This window comes from Epinephelus lanceolatus, chromosome 8, assembly GCF_041903045.1.
Source record: "Epinephelus lanceolatus isolate andai-2023 chromosome 8, ASM4190304v1, whole genome shotgun sequence".
NCBI classification, from domain to species: Eukaryota; Metazoa; Chordata; class Actinopteri; order Perciformes; family Serranidae; genus Epinephelus; species Epinephelus lanceolatus.
Genome location: NC_135741.1, coordinates 6,034,854 through 6,055,152, shown reverse-complemented (window position 1 = coordinate 6,055,152; position 20,299 = coordinate 6,034,854). Strand labels below are relative to the sequence as shown.

The window sequence follows — 20,299 nt, the reverse complement described above, 5'->3', positions numbered from 1 at the left end:
AATAAAAACCATTAGGTCCTCCCCAGCGTACATACATCCCCCTTTTTACCCCCCCCCCCATCATAAATGACGAACAGTCCCTAAAGTAAGTAATTCCTATTAAGTGTTCTGCCACCTTAATTGCTAATTAAAACTGCGTCATGTTAAATATTGCTAATTATTTTTAATTATTATAATAATTATAATTAGGCTTAGTAATTAAGTATCTAGTCACAGTTAAATTCACTTCATGCTATAGCTGTATTTATTCTTGTGTGTAGTTCTCTGTGGTATTGAATAAAATGCTGTGGAATATTATTTTTTATCATCTGTAATATCTGGAGTGAGTGTTGTTGGTCTGTTGTCGCCACAAGAGGGCACCTGTGATTCACTGAGCTATAGCAGGACTAATGCCTGACACTGCACTTACAGAAAAATATGATTCCTCTTGTTGTCAGTTGTTTCTTATTTTTATTATTAGTAAAGTTTACCCTGTGATTAGCATGTAATTTACCTTTTGTAGTTATTGCATATATAGTTCTACCAAAAGTGAGTGTTTTTCATTTATACCATTCACTTCATCATTTCTGTGTCCTTCCTATACCCACCACACATACAAACATTCAAACTCATATGCCAGACCTGAGCTGATCTCCATGTGAAACTATGTGAGCAAAGTCTGTGGCAGGTTCTTGAGTTCATCCTGTAAACATTTACATCCAGTCTATTTTGAACATCATTCTTTGGTACTGTCCTGGATCAGCTGTGCTCAGAGGAAAATCAAATATCTTATTCTGCTACTGCAAGCTGCAGGATGCTTTGTAAAAATGAATTGACACAATACAAAAAGTTTTACATAACTTTAATGTCAGCAAACAATAATAAAGTAGAGTGGAAGCCATTTAGTTGTGACACAAAGTTGTTGGCAGGAAACGGAACAATCGAAGCAGCAGTGGCTTCTGATAAGTGGAAGTACAATGATCGTATTTGTGTCGTAGATATTTAAAAATCACTCATTATTTTTATTTTTTATTTATTGCTTTATTTTGTCGGGACAGTGCATATTAATGAACAGTACATACATGATGTAATGTAAATATGCCGGAGTTAAAATGCATGCTAAATTTCATCCGCAGTCCCCAAACAATAAGCATAAAAAAAACGGTCAGCACATTACAATACAAAAGACCAATGTAAAACAGTGTACATGTACAAACATGCATAAATACCTACAAGTTCATGTACACATACACACACATATAAATAACAATATACAAACGACAAGCCAGATTAAGAATGCTCACAGGTTTGATTGTCTAGGATCCAATTTTTAAGTTGCACTTTAAAAGACCCAAAAGATGGACACACTGTTATCTTGACGGGTAACTTGTTCCAGTTTAAACTTCCCTGAACTGACAGTACATTCTCAGCGAAGGTTAAATGCAGTGAAAACATAACGTAGCACTGGACATAAGAAATATATCTTGGTGGAAGTTTGAAATGTCAGAAGAAGACTCCTGTATAAGTGCTGCAAATTGCAAATTCTTTTGTTATTACATTGTTATAATAGAAGGCACAAAACACAATCACAGACAGTCTACCATAATCTAATTTCAAACCCAGAGCCAAGGAAAGAAACGCCAGTTCTACGACCAATAGTGAAGCCTGTTCCCAGCACCTTTGCTTCTAGACCTGATGGACCAAAGCCGATCCCAGTGTCTGCTGCCAGACCGATTGTAGCTTTCACTGGACCAGCAGCAGCTGAAGCACTGGCTAATTCTGCTTTGGCCATGGCTTTAACACCAGTTGCCTTCGAGATTTCAGCTCCTGCGCTGGCGTTTGGCCCTTTGGCCTCAGCATCAAAAAAGCTCCATTCAGCACGAGCATGGCCAAATCCTGCACCAGCGTACACTCCAATTTCATCCACAGAACCATCTTCGTATTTCCCAGCACTAGCATAGGCGCCAGCTGCAACAGCTTTGCCAGGCCGTTCAATGGTGTCAATCACCGGCTGCGACCTGCCTGTACCAACCCCAAGGTGTTCTTTCACAACTGCATGGGTCACAGACAAACACACACTACATTTAATCTGAAAGATTATACATATATATATATATATATATATATCTGTATATAGAATATATATTATATTAGGGCTTGGCGGTATACCGGTTTGTACCGAAAACCGTTATTTATTTTCGTTATGATATGAATTTTTCATATACCGCAATACCAGTAAATAGCCCAAACAACCCTGATAATTAGGGGTGCACAATAACTATCGGGCCGATAACAGGAAATTATTACGTCATTCCAATAAGTCCGATATCATGACGAATAGCCCCGATAACATATATAATTTTGTCAGCACGGCAGTGCCCCACTCCCACTATGAGACCTGAATGGCCTGCAGTGAATGCTGCGTTCAAGTGACGTCGGCATAATCAGAAAAACTCTTTCTGACTGGGAAAATTCAAGAATACCCCCTCATGTCAGAAAACAACTAGTTAACTCGGTCATAATTTCACACAGATGCGCACGCTCTCTCTCTCTCTCACACACATACACACAGACGCGCACACTCTCTCTCTCTCTCTCACACACACACACACAGACGCGCACACTCTCTCTCTCTCTCTCTCTCACACACACACACACAGACGCGCACACTCTCTCTCTCTCTCACACACACACACATACGTGCACACTCTCTCTCTCACACACACACACTCAGACGTGCACACTCTCTCTCACACTAGTGTTGCAGGGTATACTGGTACCAACGGTAGACCGCAGCACTAAAACTCCACAGTACATATGATACCATAATGTTGGAGTGAGAGGGTGAGTGTCCATGCGCCATCCAACAACAGCGCGCGCTGTCCAATAACGGCGAATCCTGCCGGTTGTGGGTTGAACGGGGGTCACAGATACAGACAGGAATACGTATTCCTGTCAAATACGGCGGCCATAGTGCTCTGCGGCGCAAGATAATGGCTTAGCGGTGACGGATAAGTCCGGGTCCAGGTCCAATAATGTCCTCTTGTTTTTTTGTTTTTTTTAAAGATTATTTTTTGGGCTTTTTGCCTTTAATATGCAGGACAGTGTGAAATGGGGAGACAGAAAGAGTGGGGGGACGACATGCAGCAAAGGGTTGCAAGCCGGAGTCAAGCTTGCGACCGCTGCAGCGAGGCATCACCTCTATACAGTACATGGGGCGCCGGCACTATCCACTAAGCTACCGACACCCCATAATGTCCTCTTGTTGGTGTCGTGACTGCCCAGAAGTACCTGAACAGCCGAGCCGTGGCAGCACACCGGTATGTGACGTGTCAGAGGAGAAATGAGCCGTTCACATTTCTCTCTCTCTGTGTCAGGTAACGGTCCACAAACCTCACTGCACTTTAGGGACTGTTCTCTACTTATGAAGGGACTGTTCTTTACCTGTCAGGGGAGGAGGGTGGCTGGTTGATTTTTATTTTATTTATTTATTTTATTTTGATCCCCCCTATGTTAATCACTTATTGATGCTGTTTTTGAAGTATGAATAAGTCAATAAGTAATTTATTCCATTGAAATATCATTGATGTATTATAGAAAAGTGATTTATCTTTTTATAAATGACAAAAAGCACATCTGCCTCATTTTTGCTGTGGTATCCTGATACTACTCAGAACCATGATACTTTCACTGGTATCGTACCGTGGGTCCCAATTTTGGTACCGTGACAACACTATCTCACACACAGACGCTCTCTCTCTCTCTCTCTCTCTCTCTTCTAATATGAGATAAAAGAACAACTGAACCCCATTTACCTTAGTGAAAAGGTATTCATTTGAATGGAACCATAAGCCAAAATTCTTTAAACTTATTTTTTTTGTTACTATGGAATGCACTTTTTCAGTTTGTTTACATAGACAAGTCTAACTTGTTCAGTGCAATCATTTTCTATATATATTTATTTTTTGAACTTCTGGAATGAAATTTTTCAGTTTGTAATCCCAATGCATGTATTTGCATCAGATCAAGGGGCCTTTATTTTTATATCAGTAAGTAATGCACTTTATTTAAATTGATGTTCATTTGAGATATCAAACAGTTTTTTTGTTTGATATCTTTTCGAAAATGTTTGAGATGCTTGCCAATAGTTTTTCATTGGAAAAAATAAATATCTTTTCATTTAAAGAGTCAAAACTGTTTTGGTTTTGTTCATAGTATTGATGTCATGATCTTAGGTATATATATACATATATATACATACAGTACAGGCCAAAAGTTTGGACACACCTTCTCATTCAATGCGTTTTCTTTATTTTCATGACTATTTACATTGTAGATTCTCACTGAAGGCATCAAAACTATGAATGAACACATGTGGAGTTATGTACTTAACAAAAAAAGGTGAAATAACTGAAAACATGTTTTATATTCTAGTTTCTTCAAAATAGCCACCCTTTGCTCTGATTACTGCTTTGCACACTCTTGGCATTCTCTCCATGAGCTTCAAGAGGTAGTCACCTGAAATGGTTTCCACTTCACAGGTGTGCCTTATCAGGGTTAATTAGTGGAATTTCTTGCTTTATCAATGGGGTTGGGACCATCAGTTGCGTTGTGCAGAAGTCAGGTTAATACACAGCCGACAGCCCTATTGGACAACTGTTAAAATTCATATTATGGCAAGAACCAATCAGCTAACTAAAGAAAAACGAGTGGCCATCATTACTTTAAGAAATGAAGGTCAGTCAGTCTGGAAAATTGCAAAAACTTTAAATGTGTCCCCAAGTGGAGTCGCAAAAACCATCAAGCGCTACAACGAAACTGGCACACATGAGGACCGACCCAGGAAAGGAAGACCAAGAGTCACCTCTGCTTCTGGGGATAAGTTCATCCGAGTCACCAGCCTCAGAAATCGCAAGTTAACAGCAGCTCAGATCAGAGACCAGATGAATGCCACACAGAGTTCTAGCAGCAGACCCATCTCTAGAACAACTGTTAAGAGGAGACTGCGCCAATCAGGCCTTCATGGTCAAATAGCTGCTAGGAAACCACTGCTAAGGAGAGGCAACAAGCAGAAGAGATTTGTTTGGGCCAAGAAACACAAGGAATGGACATTAGACCAGTGGAAATCTGTGCTTTGGTCTGATGAGTCCAAATTTGAGATCTTTGGTTCCAACCGCTGTGTCTTTGTGAGACGCAGAAAAGGTGAACGGATGGATTCCACATGCCTGGTTCCCACTGTGAAGCATGGAGGAGGAGGTGTGATGGTGTGGGGGTGTTTTGCTGGTGACACTGTTGGGGATTTATTCAAAATTGAAGGCACACTGAACCAGCATGGCTACCACAGCATCCTGCAGCGACATGCCATCCCATCCGGTTTGCGTTTAGTTGGACGATCATTTATTTTTCAACAGGACAATGACCCCAAACACACCTCCAGACTGTGTAAGGGCTATTTGACCAAGAAGGAGAGTGATGGAGTGCTGCGGCAGATGACCTGGCCTCCACAGTCACCGGACCTGAACCCAATCGAGATGGTTTGGGGTGAGCTGGACCGCAGAGTGAAGGCAAAGGGGCCAACAAGTGCTAAACACCTCTGGGAACTCCTTCAAGACTGTTGGAAAACCATTTCAGGTGACTACCTCTTGAAGCTCATGGAGAGAATGCCAAGAGTGTGCAAAGCAGTAATCAGAGCAAAGGGTGGCTATTTTGAAGAAACTAGAATATAAAACATGTTTTCAGTTATTTCACCTTTTTTTGTTAAGTACATAACTCCACATGTGTTCATTCATAGTTTTGATGCCTTCAGTGAGAATCTACAATGTAAATAGTCATGAAAATAAAGAAAACGCATTGAATGAGAAGGTGTGTCCAAACTTTTGGCCTGTACTGTATATATATATATATATACATATATATATATACATATGTGTATATATATATATATATATATATATATATATATATATATATATATGTTTCAGGTGACTATCTCTTGAAGCTCAGAGAGAATGCCAAGAGTGTGCAAAGCAGTAATCAGAGCAAAGGGTGGCTATTTTGAAGAAACTAGAATATAAAACATGTTTTCAGTTATTTCACCTTTTTTTGTTAAGTACATAACTCCACATGTGTTCATTCATAGTTTTGATGCCTTCAGTGAGAATCTACAATGTAAATAGTCATGAAAATAAAGAAAACGCATTGAATGAGAAGGTGTGTCCAAACTTTTGGCCTGTACTGTATATATATATATATATATATATATATATATATACCTAAGATCTTGACATCAATACTATGAACAAAACCAAAACTGTTTTGACCCTTTAAATGAAGAGATATTTATTTCTGGACCGTTACCTGCCACAAAAAGAGAAATGTGAACAGCTCGTTTCTCCTCTGACACGTCACATACCTGTGTGCCGCCACAGCTCAGCTGTTCAGGTACTTTTGGGCATTCATGACGCCAAGAAGAGGACATTATTGGACCTGGAGCCGGACTTATCTGTCGCAGGTAAGCCGTTATCTTGTGCCGCAGAGCACTATGGCCGCCGTATTTGACAGGAATATGTATTCCTGTCTGTGTCTGTGACCCCCGTTCAACCCACAACCGGCAGGATTCGCTGTTATTGGACAGCGCACGCCGTTATTGGACGGCACATGGACACTCACCCTCTTGCGACTGGGCTTTGAACTTACCCCACAGCAGTGGTACCGTGAGGTACCGTAGTACTACAGTACTCCAACATTATGGTATCATATGTACTGTGGAGTTTTAGTGCCGCGGTCTACCATTGGTACCAGTATACCCTGCAACACTAGTGAGAGAGAGTGTGTGTGTGAGAGAGAGCGAGTGTGCGCGTCTGTGTGTGTGTGTGTGTGTGTGTGTGTGAGAGAGAGTGTGCGCATCTGTGTGTGTGTGTGTGAGAGAGAGAGAGAGAGAGTGTGCGCGTCTGTGTGAAATTATGACCGAGTTAACTAGTTGTTTTCTGACATGGGGGTATTCTTGAATTTTCCCAGTCAGAAAGAGTTTTTCTGATTATGCCGACGTCACTTGAACGCAGCATTCACTGCAGGCCATACAGGTCTCATAGTGGGAGCGGGGCACTGCCGTGCTGACAAAATTATATGTTATCGGGGCTATTCGTCATGATATCGGACTTATCAGAATGACATAATAATTTCCTGTTATCGGCCCGATAGTTATCGTGCATCTCTAATATATATATACTGTATATGTGTGTGTGTTATCGGTTATCGGTATTGGCCTTTAGGAGCTGAAAGTTATCGGTTATCGGTATCGGTTTAAAAGAAAAGTTATCGTGCATCCCTACTGATAATGCTACATTCATTGTGAACAGCAAATCTATGTTAAAATCAGCAGGAGGAGAGATAGTTAGCATTAGCTCTAAGCAGCCGGTGGCCACAACTAACAGCTCACAGAGGTTGCATTTAGTTACATTATGATGTGTTCAAGCTCTATTAAGTAAAAACAAGTATTAGGTTAAGGTAAATGATTATGTTCTCATCATGTGATCAATGTAATCTAGTAAAATTTAATTTTTGGTGAGAGACTAAAATAAATACAGTTGTTTAATGGAGAAAGTTGTTGATGTTTAGCAAAACAAAAGAGATATTGAAGAGGGAATGTTGATATATTATATATATTAAAACGGCTTTTGAAGTAGGAATAAAAAAAAAAATTTATGTAAAAGGTTACATGACAGGTTGTTTCATAAATTTGTATGTAATTGAATTTGTGCTAATTCAGATGTTGCCTTATGAAGGGCTTAATTAGGCAACTTAAAATGAATCTTTTAGTGGTACGCAGTACCGGACCGTACCAGCTTACTTTCACCCCTGGTAGGTATGCCATGTGTAGTTGTACTTCCTTGTCACCCCCTCGCTCTGAATGTAGGCATGGACTGTAACGCTATATGGCGTATACCGCTCGATTCTTACGCTGATATCGGGTTTTTTTTTTCATCATGGAATCGAAAGGTATCTATGACATCACTAAATGCAATATCTCAAGAGGGCCTTCAGAGAGTTTCCTCCAATTTGGCACAAATGTTCACTTGACCTCAAGAATGAACTGATTTACAATTTGATGGTTTAAGGTCAAAGTTCACTCTAACCTCACACAACATAATTTTTGGCCTTAACTCAAGAATTCACATGCTAGTTATGACAAATTTTCTCACAAATGTCTAAAAGGATCTAATGATAAAGGGATGACATTTTATATCCAAATGGTGAGCTTCACTGTGACATCATAATATTGTACATAAAACACTTTTCTGGCCACTACTCAACATCGCAACTCAGGAACAGGAGAGGAGACATTTGATCAGATACTGAATTGGTGACTAATCTTAAAACTGTGCTGATTGTAAAGATCTTCTGTGCTGCTGGGGGAAAGATGTGTGTGAAGCATCCATGTTTTCACAGACATGGATGTAAACTATCCATGTAACTTGACTGCTTCACGGGGGCACACAACCGTGAGGCTGCAGTTCTAGTTTTAACCTACAATGGCCTTAACACGCCATTATATGATCAAGCTTGATTGTTGCATAAAGCCTTTTAAGATTGAGGTATGAATGTGTCAGACTCAGACAGTATTATTACTCTCAAACACACAGTTATTTTACTTGTTTTTCATAATAAATTTTCATAAAATTTGGTAATTATTCTCATAACATTGTAACTTCTCCAAATATAGTCCCTAAAATCTCATCATAACAAACAGCCTAGTGAAGTAAAGATTGTATTTAACTAACAAGAAACAATTTGAAGTTTTTTACTTACTCTCAGCATCAAGGTCTGAAAAAAAGAAAAGGGAAACTTTGTTAAGGTTTTTATTTTAAAACTATTAAAAGTCCATTGTTTTAACAACAGATACATTATTTACAAGGATTACAAAGAAACCCTGTATAGCTGCAAATTAAAAGCAACAATAGATGTAAAAACACACAGAGACAATACACCTGTGATCAGTTCCCTAATTTAATTTCAATAATTTTTTCAATCTTCTCCAATTTCTCGTTTTATTTTATGGAAGTGATCAATGTAAGTGCACTTGTCCTAGAGCCACCACGGCGGTTTTTATAATGCAAATAACTCTGTTTGGATCAAACCGACAAGCTTCTCTTCCTATGACTTTTCCTAAAAATGTGTCTTGTATGTTTTCTGAAGCCTTTAAGTTACAAAAATGAAACACACTAGACTGCTGAGCATTTATACCACCGACTGAAATTATACATTTTGATACATACAGGACATATTGCAAAACTCTGTAAAAGTACACCAACGCATACATTTTCGTTTCCAAATATTTATTTAAAAACGAAACCATTCATACAGTCAATAAAAACCATTTTGTTAATAATAAAAAACAAATGTAATCTCAACAGTGACCGCGCCAGCCAGCGGGACTGCGGCGCTTGGAGGGGCGCTGTAATCCTGGCGGTCCTAGTGTAAAGCACCACGGACAGCGCCAATGCATCTATCGCTGTAGCTCAGAGGCTCTGATGCCTGAGTCAGAGCATGTGAGCGGAGCTGGAGCTGCCTCAACCATAGGTTATTGGTAGGAAGAAAAATGGCTGCTGAAAAAACTGTCACTGTCAACTGCCTCCAAGCGCCGCAACGATCTGCCAGACCATCATACAGTGGTGGAAAAAAGTTTTCGGACACCCCATGCATTTGTGAAATATTGCATTAAGAATCACTCTTAGGTCTTCAAGTGCAATTTCTTTTAGTACAGTCACAGCCAAAATACTAAATAAATCCTAAAAAAAAGCCATTAAAAACTTAAAATTGATTGGTTCCATAAAAATACATAAGAAATTTTGAGTATTGGGTCATTTTGGTACCAGTGATGAAGGTCGTTCTTTTTATTAAAAGACACAATTTTTGTTGCCATGCTTCGTGTCTACATAAAGCCAGCACATTTGAAAGTTCTTCAGACACAAAAATGGCTAAAACAAGGAACCTAACGCAGGAAACACGCCTGAAGTTAAAGATTCTCAGCCAGGAAGGGTACAGCTGCCGCCAGATAGCCAGGAAGTGCAGATGCAGTCCTTCAGCAGTTGGATACACTCTGCAGAAATACAGACGAACCAACAGCTTGGAAGACAAACCAAGATCTGGATGTTTCTTCAGCAAGAAATGACCGCATCCTGATCCGCATGTGCAGGCAAAACTGCCAAATGACATCACAGGAGCTTCAGCAGCAGTGGTCAAACCAAACTGGTGTCCAGTGTTCCACCCGCACTGTACGTGGCCGACTTTTAGATCATGGCTTAAGGTCCTACAAGGCTATCAAGAAGCCCCTGATCAATGAGAGACAGAGGTTAGCCTGGTGTCGTTGGACCCAGGCATACAAGAACTGGACAGCCAGGAATTGGAAGAAGATTTTGTGGTCAGATGAGTCCAGTTTCCAGCTTTATCTTCCTCCTACTAATGTGAGGGTACGCAGAAGGCCAGGCGAAGCATTATCTCCAGCATATACCGTACCTACTGTCAAGCATGGTGGAGGCAGTATCATGGTTTGGGGATGCATGAGTGCTGCTGGTGTTGGTCATCTCACTGTCTGTGATGGCACATTGAACTCTACCAAGTATTGTACCATTCTCGAAACTCACATGCTCCCTTCTGCGCGTGCACTGTTCTGTCGAGGTAAAAACTGGATGTTTCAACAAGATAATGCCCCTTGCCACACATCCAAGGCCAGTAGAACTTGGCTGCAGGAGCACAGTATCCAGGTCTTAGAGTGGCCAGCTCAATCCCCGGACATGAGCCCCATTGAAAATCTGTGGTGGATTATCAAAAGGTCTGTTTCAAAGCATAAACCAAAGAATTTAGAAGAATTAAAAGCAGTAATTCAAGAAGAATGGGACAAGATTACCCCTCAACAGTGTGAAAGGCTCGTGGGGAACATGCCAGCCAGGATTAGAGCTCTACTACGTGCCAATGGCAGGACTACTAAATATTAATTTGATGATGTGATGGTTTATTTATTTTTTGTTCAGTTTTGAACACATTCTCTGTTAGTTGTTGACTTTGATACCGACAATGTTGAGAACTGACATATTGAAACTGTCAAGAATTTAGTTTTGTTAGTTTTTCTTGTAAACAATAAACAAAAAAATATAATTTGTATTTGTTTGTATCTGTCTAATGCAGCCACACCTTTTGAAACACAAAAAAGATTTTTCCACAAATATTTCATGATAATATTTGAGATTGTGTAAAATTTTAAGGGTGTCTGAAAACTTTTGTCCACCACTGTGTGTAATAATGCCTTTTTTTTTTTTTTTTGCTGCTGCTGTTGCACTGTGTCTCCAGTTGAAAGTGGTGATTTGCTAAATACACTCTACAATAATAAATTAGATTAACTTTTTGTCTATAATATTGTTGGCTATATTATGTATTTTAATGAAAAATAGCCTAAGAACTAAAAGAAATAAACACCGAAATAATTAGTGGAAACTTTTTTTGTATTGATACTCCACCTCTCTGACATACTAACAACACACACAAACACACACACACACACACACACACACACTGAACATGCGATTGAATGAATTAATGAACATTGGAAGCTGTTCAGCTGCAGTCCCGCCGGCTGGCGCGGTCACCGTTGAGATTACATTTGTTTTTTATTATTAACAAAATGGTTTTTATTGACCGTATGAATGGTTTCGTTGTCAAATATTTGGAAACAAAAATGTATGCTTTGGTGTACTTTTACAGAGTTTTGCAATAGGCCTATGTATAGCCACCTGTATGTATCAAAATGTATAATTTTCAGTCGCTGCCGCGGTCGTATGGAGCTACATTTGTGTCTTTATTACATGCGAGAAAATAAATGATATGAGAGAAAAAAAATATTTGAGAGAAAAAGTTTTCACATTGATAGCAAAAAATAATAATATTTGAACCTAAAAAGTTTTGAGAGAAAGTATTTTGTCATAGAATATAAAAAAAAATAATTTGAGATTTTAAAAAAATGATTTCTGAGAAAAAAAAACTCTCTCAAAAAACTTTTTTTTTACTCTCAAATATTATTTTTTGCTATCAGTGTGAAAACATTTTCTCTCTCTCAAAAAAATGTTTCTCTCAAAACATTTTTCTTCTCTCTCTCAAAACCTAAGTCTTTGTTCTCGTGTCAGGATTTTGCTTTCGCTGTGAAAATAATGTCATGGGCGGGGCCACGTTCCTATTGGCCAGTCTCAATCGAATTGACAGCTAGGTGAGGATCGTCTTGGGAGTCGCATTCAACTGAATCATTCATCCACCATGGTGGATTCACCGGCAAAGATGCGCTGTGTTATTTGGGAGCAGAGACTCCAATGTTTGGGTAAGATGATGACACACACAATTGATGGGTAGCTAGCTGAGCAAGTTGGTTATCAAAATCATTCCTATAATAAATCCCTTTTCTCACCTAACGTTATTTTACCGAGATTGTGTTATTAACTGCACTAGCCAGCTAGTGTTAACTTTACATCTAGCTAGCTACCGTAAACCAGGTTATCCCAGTAACGTTACTTTACTACGGTGCTTTCTCTTCCAACATTCCTTGTGTGGCAGGGTGAGCGCTGCTACACCTCCGCCCTTAATTGGCATCAGCTGGGCCTAATTTCCAGTTTTCGGAGCCTAATTGCACAGTGGTGGCACCTGCGTTATTTGGTCTTCCCTTCACGGGCGCGCTCACTTCTACCTGGCGTTTACCTGGCGAGGGCTGTGTGTGGCGTGCTCCGGTTGGTGTGCTTTGTGTGTGTCGTGCTCCGGTTTCGTATTATGATGTCACAGCTGCCGTGACTCTTTGCTTTACAGCTCTTTGCTTTGGGCATCCTGAAGGACGGCTATCCACGGCCTCCAGCCCCGGTGCGGCCGCTCCGTTTTCCACTGCTGTTCTGCCGGTTTTCCACAGACTGATTAAAGCACACTGTAACGCGGCTGTGCATTCATGCGGCTTTGGACCTCTGTGTTGTTATATTTGGAAGTCCGTCTCCTGTCCCCATATTTACCAGTGTACGAATCTGTGTGACCTTCTGTTCTTAAGAGTAGTCTACAGGTTTGAGTGTATTCCCTGGGGTGCAATTCCACAGGTGGCATTGTCGGTTCATTTCCCTCTCCTGTCCATTTGGCCACATATGCATAACGGTAATGTATGCATATCCGCCCCCAAATAACGCAGCGCATCTATGCCGGTGAATCTACCATGGTGGATGAATGATTCAGTTGAATTCGACTCCCAAGAGGATCCTCACCTAGCTGTCAATGCGATTGAGACTGGCCAATAGGAACGATAGGAACAATAGCCCCGCCCATGACATTATTTTCACAGCGAAAGCAAAATCCTGACATGAGAGCAAAGACTTAGGTTTGAGAGAGAGATGAAAAATATTTTGAGAGAAACATTTTTTTGAGAGAGAGAAAATGTTTTCACACTGATAGCAAAAAATAATATTTGAGAGTAAAAAAAAAGTTTTTTGAGAGAGTTTTTTTTTCTCGGAAATCATTTTTTAAATCTCAAATTATTTTTTTATATTCTATGACAAAATACTTTCTCTCAAAACTTTTTTTAGTCTCAAATATTATTATTTTTCGCTATCAGTGTGAAAACTTTTTCTCTCAAATATTTTTTTTTCTCTCATATCAATTATTTTCTCGCATGTAATAAAGACACAAATGTAGCTCCATACAGTCTGAAGTATAAATGCTCAGACAGATGCATTGTGTCTGTGTGTTTTTACATCTATTGTTGCTTTTAATTTGCAGCTATACTTTTAATGAAGCTGACATGTCATGACAGTCAAGCCCCCCCAGCCCCCCCGCCCCAAATACCCTGATTGCTTCAATGACGTCATCAAAGCGAAAAAGCAAGTCTGTTGATTTCTGCCACATTAACGAGCGATTGCTACTGAGCGATAAAGCAATATCAAAGGGGCGAACCGAGCAACAGCGAAGAAAAAACGAGTCCGGTGTGAACACACCTTTAGATGTATGCTTACCACCTGACATCTTCAGGACAAGTCGTTTCCCCTGAAAGAAAAAGATGACATGTCAGCAGCAGATTACAGCTTCAGCACACTGTGAACTGCTGAAATAATGGTTAATAGAGCTATAACAAATATATTTTATATTACATTACATTCAGACAAAAAGGTATTTGTTCATCAATGTTCAATAGGGCTGTCAAAAAAAAAATTTCGAAAAAAAGTTCGAAATACAGTACCAGTCAAAAGTTTGGACACACTTTCTCATTTACTTGAATGGAAAAGTGTGTCCAAACTTTTGACTGGTACTGTATTCGAATATATTTTTTTTTTATAAGTTTGAACCTAAATTTGATAATTCGCATATCTTTAATAATTAATTAATAACATCAATAATGTTGTATATCACGGCGAATCCCGTTCGGGCGGAGATGACTCGCACACAAGCCGGGCCAGAGAGGGACGCAGCGACGGAGGGAGAGTCCCCGACGGGGGAGCCCGCTGCGCCAACACCACCCACTCCGCTGTCCGCGATGTGTGACCTGCTCTGGGAGACATACAGGGAGAGTGTTGCACCTGCTGCCTCCCTGCCTACCCTTTTTGAAGAAGAGATGAAACGTTACCAGAATGAGACCAGGATCCACTCTTGTGGTGGAAAACTACGCACTGTAGTATCCAAACCAGGGCCGGACTGGGACAAAGATTCAGGCCAGGAGTCAAACATCCACCCAGGCCATCCAATCCACCCAATCCACACATTACATGCTCACACATGTGCACATGCACACAGACACACATATGGGCTAAGTGATCACCAAAGCTCATTATTCCAGACTGATAGTCACACAACTCTATTAAACACAACTGTAACAGCAACCCTACTCATAGTCCTCCAGTCCAGTGCTTTTCTCTTCCCTACCCTCACCAAATGTGCCCCTCAATAAACCAGGACTCCTATACTGTATCAATGTGTATTATGCTGAACTAAACAACATGATTGTATTATTTTGTCAGCAAATCATTTTGATGTCAGCTTATCATAATCAATATGGCAACACCCATATTCAATGCAACAGTAAAACAAGTAAAATACAAGTCAGCAGCAACTTCAACTTATCTGATCTTATTTCAGTAACATTAGATAGATACTGAAAACTTTTGAACTTAGACAGATAAGAGCCTATCCTTAAGAGGGGTTCCCAAACTGTTTCAGCCTGCGCAACCCGCCTGTGGTCGGTTCATTGTAACGGCGCTGCTGAGCTGCAGAGCTCCTACTGCACAGTCTGCACACACAGGCACACATACACACTCTCTGCTCTCTGCTCCACCTCACTCTCCACAACCAAGCTGCTTTCAGTTTACAGGCGCGCTGATTTGGGGGCGGGCGCAGGCGGAAAGCGAAACAATCACGTCTTGAATCTACAAAAAAACCCTTTTTGACCAATTGTTGTGACAAATGCTGACAAGCACCTATCATTTCTGACAGTGGGCAGGCTCTCTGCCAGCAGGCACGGCCACCTGCGCTGCTCAGCCTGCTCTGCAGAGCGCGCCTTAAAAAAAAAAAAAAATACAGGCAGGCCGGAGCAGACCACTTGCGGGCCAGGCCACCGGAGAACTCCCCGGTTCTCCCGTGGGCCAGTCCGGGCCTGATCCAAACATTGCGGTCAGAACGGGTGTTTTCATCCAAGTGTCACGTTCATATTGCGCCAGCAACAAGCAGCTTATTTTTTGTGTTTTTGTGTAAAAAATAAAATAATAATAATAAATTTGAATATTATTCAAACTCTACTAAATTAATTCGAAAATATTCAAACTCAATTTCATGGTGCTTTTGACAGCCCTAATGTTCAACCAGTGTTATTGTGTTAATGAAGTTAATGAAGATGCAAATCACATTTCATTTTTCTTTACTGAATAAAACATTCAGTTTAAAAACACATAAATTCCTGATACACCATTTGATATATGTTGTAAAATACCAATCACACAGGATCTATACAATGTATTACATACCTGAATGAGGTGCTTTTAGAAGATGTTCTGTGCTTTGTGCCCTCTGTTTAACTGCTGGACTGCACCCTGGGTGGAGTATATATAACACATTGAAAAAGAAACTGAAACTGAAATTATATGATTCTTATCAACTGCTCAGAATAAACGGACACAGAAGGAGAGAGGTGCTCATATTGCCATCAGACTGAAACTGAAAGAATCACTGCTCATGCTGTGGCAGTTAGTATGTGGCACTGTTAACATGGATAGAAAGAGAAAGCCAGCAGGTGGTACAGAAAAGGAGCACCAAAAAAAATGAAAATGGCTTTGCTGGCTGATGCCGCAAAGTGTGCAAAAATAACTGATTAATTGAAGCAATCTGCAGCAGCAGCAGGTGATGATGGGTGAGAAGCCTGCAGAAGAATCACACAAGTATCTTTGAGTCTATGAGTGTATGAAAGGAAAAAAATTCAAAAGTTTAACCAGAAATATTTGGGGAGAAAAGTAAAACTTGAGCTAACATAAGAACAACATAAGAAGAAAAACAAAGTAAAACACCAACTTTATTGATCCAGACTAACTCCAAACTCAGTAACTGTAGAAATGAGTTGAGATGGTGAGGAGAGCTGAAAGCTAAAAGTTCACATTTTGATACCTCTATGTCGGCGACAGCAGTGGCTGGAGGTGTTTCAGGTTGTCTCTCTGTCCATCCCTCCGTCCGTCTGTCCGTCCCTCCCTCCGTCTGTCCATCCGTTCGTCCCATTCTCGTGATAACAATATGTCTAGAACGCCTTGAGGGAATTTTTTTCAAATTTGGCACAAACGTCCTCTCAGACTCACAAATGAACTTTTTGGAATTTGCCTGTGGAGTGGTTATTGCTGAAATATATGTATGTTTTTACAATGACATGATACATCTTTCAAATATTGTTTTTTAGATTAAATGTATTGTCTCTTTGTTTGTAACCTATGCAGTTGTCAAGGAAGATTTAAAGATCGATTCAGACGGGACGTCTAAAGCTGGTGACGCTGATGCCTTTGCAGCTGCTGGAGCCTTCAGTCGTTGGGATGGGTCTTGGATTGGGCCATACTGAAGGTGGTGCAGTCAAAGGGCCCAGTGTCGGTGCAGGGGCTGAACTGTCTCTAACAGGAGATGCCAGAGCCATTGTTAATGCAGAACTGATCAGTGTTTCAGCCTCTGCTGGTTCGGCCAACGCTACACTCGGTCTGTCAACAGAAACCGGCGGCACCATCAGTCCAACACAGGTAGAGGCAAAGGTGCTGGGAACAGGTTTCTCCCTCGGTCGTAAAGTGGGCTTTTCTGTCCTTGGCTCTGGGTTTGAGTTTAAATTGTGGTAGACTGTATCTTTGAGCCAAACACATCTTTTTGTGATTGTGTTACGTGTCATCTATTACAACAATGTATCGATAAAAGCATTTGCAATTTAGATTAGAGAGCAGATATTGAAAAACTGAGCTTGATAAGTGATTTTTTAATTTCTACTGCTTTTTGATAACAGCGTGAACATAATAAAACATTTACCAGTTTTTGTCGTACATAAAATAAAATGTATATCAGTGTTTCCGCTACATTCATTTAGACGCGGCGGCCCGCCGCTGCTAAATTATTGCCGCCACTGTTTCAGAATTGGGGCAGATGCACTTGTTGTCAGTTGTTTCTTATTTTTATTATTAGTAAAGTTTACCCCGTGATTAGCATGTAATTTACCTTTTGTAGTTATTGCATATATATTTCTACCAAAAGTGAAAGTGTTTTTTATTTACACGAAAACTTCATTCACTTCATCATTTCTGTGTCCTTCCTATACCCACCACACATACAAACATTCAATCCCATATGCCAGACCTGAGCTGATCTCCATGTGAAACTATGTGAACAAAGTCTGTGGCAGGTTCTTGAGTTCATCCTGTAAACATTTACATCCAGTCTATTTTGAACATCATTCTTTGGTACTGTCCTGGATCAGCTGTGCTCAGAGGAAAATCAAATATCTTATTCTGCTACTGCAAGCTGCAGGATGCTTTGTAAAAATGAATTGACACAATACAAAAAGTTTTACATATCTTTAATGTCAGCAAACAATAATAAAGTAGAGTGGAAGCCATTTAGTTGTGACACAAAGTTGTTGGCAGGAAACGGAACAATCAAAGCAGCAGTGGCTTCTGATAAGTTGAAGTACAATGATCGTATTTGTGCCGTAGATATTTAAAAATCACCCATTATTTTTATTTTTTATTTATTGGTTTATTTTTGTTGGGACAGTGCATATTAATGAACAGTACATACATGATGTAATGTAAATATGCCGGAGTTAAAATGCATGCTAAATTTCATCCGCAGTCCCCAAACAATAAGCATAAAAAAAACGGTCAGCACATTACAATACAAAAGACCAATGTAAAACAGTGTACATGTACAAACATGCATAAATACCTACAAGTTCATGTACACATACACACACATATAAATAACAATATACAAAAGACAAGCCAGATTAAGAATGCTCACAGGTTTGATTGTCTAGGATCCAATTTTTAAGTTGCACTTTAAAAGACCCAAAAGATGGACACTCTGTTATCTTGACGGGTAACTTGTTCCAGTTGAAACTTCCCTGAACTGACAGTACATTCTGAGCGAAGGTTAAATGCAGTGAAAACATAAAGTAGCCCTGGACATAAGAAATATATCTTGGTGGAAGTTTGAAATGTCAGAAGAAGACTCCTGTATAAGTGCTGCAAATTGCAAATGCTTTTATTATTACATTGTTTTATAATAGAAGGCACAAAACACAATCACAGACAGTCTACCATAATCTAATTTCAAACCCAGTGCCAAGGAAAGAAACGCCAGTTCTTCGACCAATAGTGAAGCCTGTTCCCAGCACCTTTGCTTCTAGACCTGATGGACCAAAGCCGATCCCAGTGTCTGCTGCCAGACCGATTGTAGCTTTCACCGGACCAGCAGCAGCTGAAGCACTGGCCACTTCTGCTTTGGCCATGGCTTTAACACCAGCTGCTCTAGAGAATTCAGCTCCTGCGCTGGCGTTTGGCCCTTTGGCCTCAGCATCAAAAACGCTCCATTCAGCACAAGCGTAGCCAAATCCTGCACCAGCGTACACTCCAATTTCATCCACAGAACCATCTTCGTATTTCCCAGCACTAGCATAGGAGGCAGCTGCAACAGCTTTGCCAGGCCGTTCCATGGTGTCAATCACCAGCTGCGACCTGCCTGTACTGACCCCAAGGTCTCCTCACAACTGCATGAGTCACAGACAAACACACACTACATTTAATCTGAAAGATTATATATATATATATATATATATATATATATATATATATATATATGTGTGTGTGTGTGTGTGTGTGTGTAAAAAAAATGGAGACTGCTTATCAACTAAAAGAAAACTGAAATATTTCATTTTAGAAAACCTTCATTTATTCGTAGTACTTAACAGTTTAAAGTTGGATCAAATAAACTGAAATATGCAGACTCATATAAATACCTTGGTCTTTATATTGATGAACATATGAATTTTATGAAAGGTGTTCTGTCCGAATCAGCAGGTCGAGCTCTGGGAGGAATTATTGGTAAGAGTAAAAATTTGAAAAATATGAGTTTCCAAACATATTCCAAGCTGTTTCAAGCTTGTGTATGTCCAGTGCTCGACTATACTGCTGGGGTTAGGGGCCTTAGAAGTATTTCTATGTGTGAATCAGTACAAAACAGTGCTCTAAGATATTTCCTGGGTGTGCACAAATATGTACCAAAGTTGGCTATAGTGGGGGACATGGGATGGGAATCATTTGAGGTTCGCTGTAAGATATGTATTGTTCAGTTATGGAATCGGTTACTTAATATGGAAGAAAGTAGGCTGACAAGGCAAATGTTCAATTGGGATAAACAAATTAATGGTTCCTGGTCCAAAAATGTACGGACTTTAACACCAGCTGCTCTAGAGAATTCAGCTCCTGCGCTGGCGTTCGGCCCTTTGGCCTCAGCATCAAGAACGCTCCATTCAGCACAAGCATGGCCAAATCCTGCACCAGCGAACACTCCAATTTCTTTCACAGAAACATCTTCGTATTTCCCAGCACTAGCATAGGAGGCAGCTGCAACAGCTTTGCCAGGCTGTTCAATGGTGTCAATCACCAGCTGCGACCTGCCTGTACTGACCCCAAGATCTCCTTTCACAACTGCATGGGTCACAGACAAACACACACTACATTTAATCTGAAAGATTATATATATATATATATATGTATGTATAAATATATGTGTGTGTGTGTGTGTGTAA

At 40.1% G+C, this 20,299-nt stretch overlaps 1 protein-coding gene across 5 annotated transcripts in view; it reads right to left on the bottom strand.

Annotated features, from left to right (window-relative positions):
- Positions 1-998: 998 nt before the first annotated feature.
- LOC144464120 (uncharacterized) overlaps positions 999-20,299 on the bottom strand; it is a 30,370-nt gene continuing 11,069 nt past the window's right edge. The window contains exons 4-8 of one of the 5 annotated variants that reach the window (XM_078169760.1): positions 16,636-16,771; positions 16,002-16,067; positions 13,986-14,034; positions 8,788-8,802; positions 999-2,031 (exon numbers count right to left, since the gene is read on the bottom strand). In XM_078169760.1, the coding sequence (XP_078025886.1) occupies positions 1,577-2,031; positions 8,788-8,802; positions 13,986-14,013 (498 nt within the window). In that variant the 5' untranslated portion in view covers positions 14,014-14,034; positions 16,002-16,067; positions 16,636-16,771 and the 3' untranslated portion in view covers positions 999-1,576. Of the gene's footprint in view, positions 2,032-8,787; positions 8,803-13,985; positions 14,035-16,001; positions 16,068-16,635; positions 17,182-20,299 lie in introns of those variants that run through there. The other 4 variants (XM_078169763.1, XM_078169761.1, XM_078169764.1 and 1 more) reach the window with 4 other exon arrangements.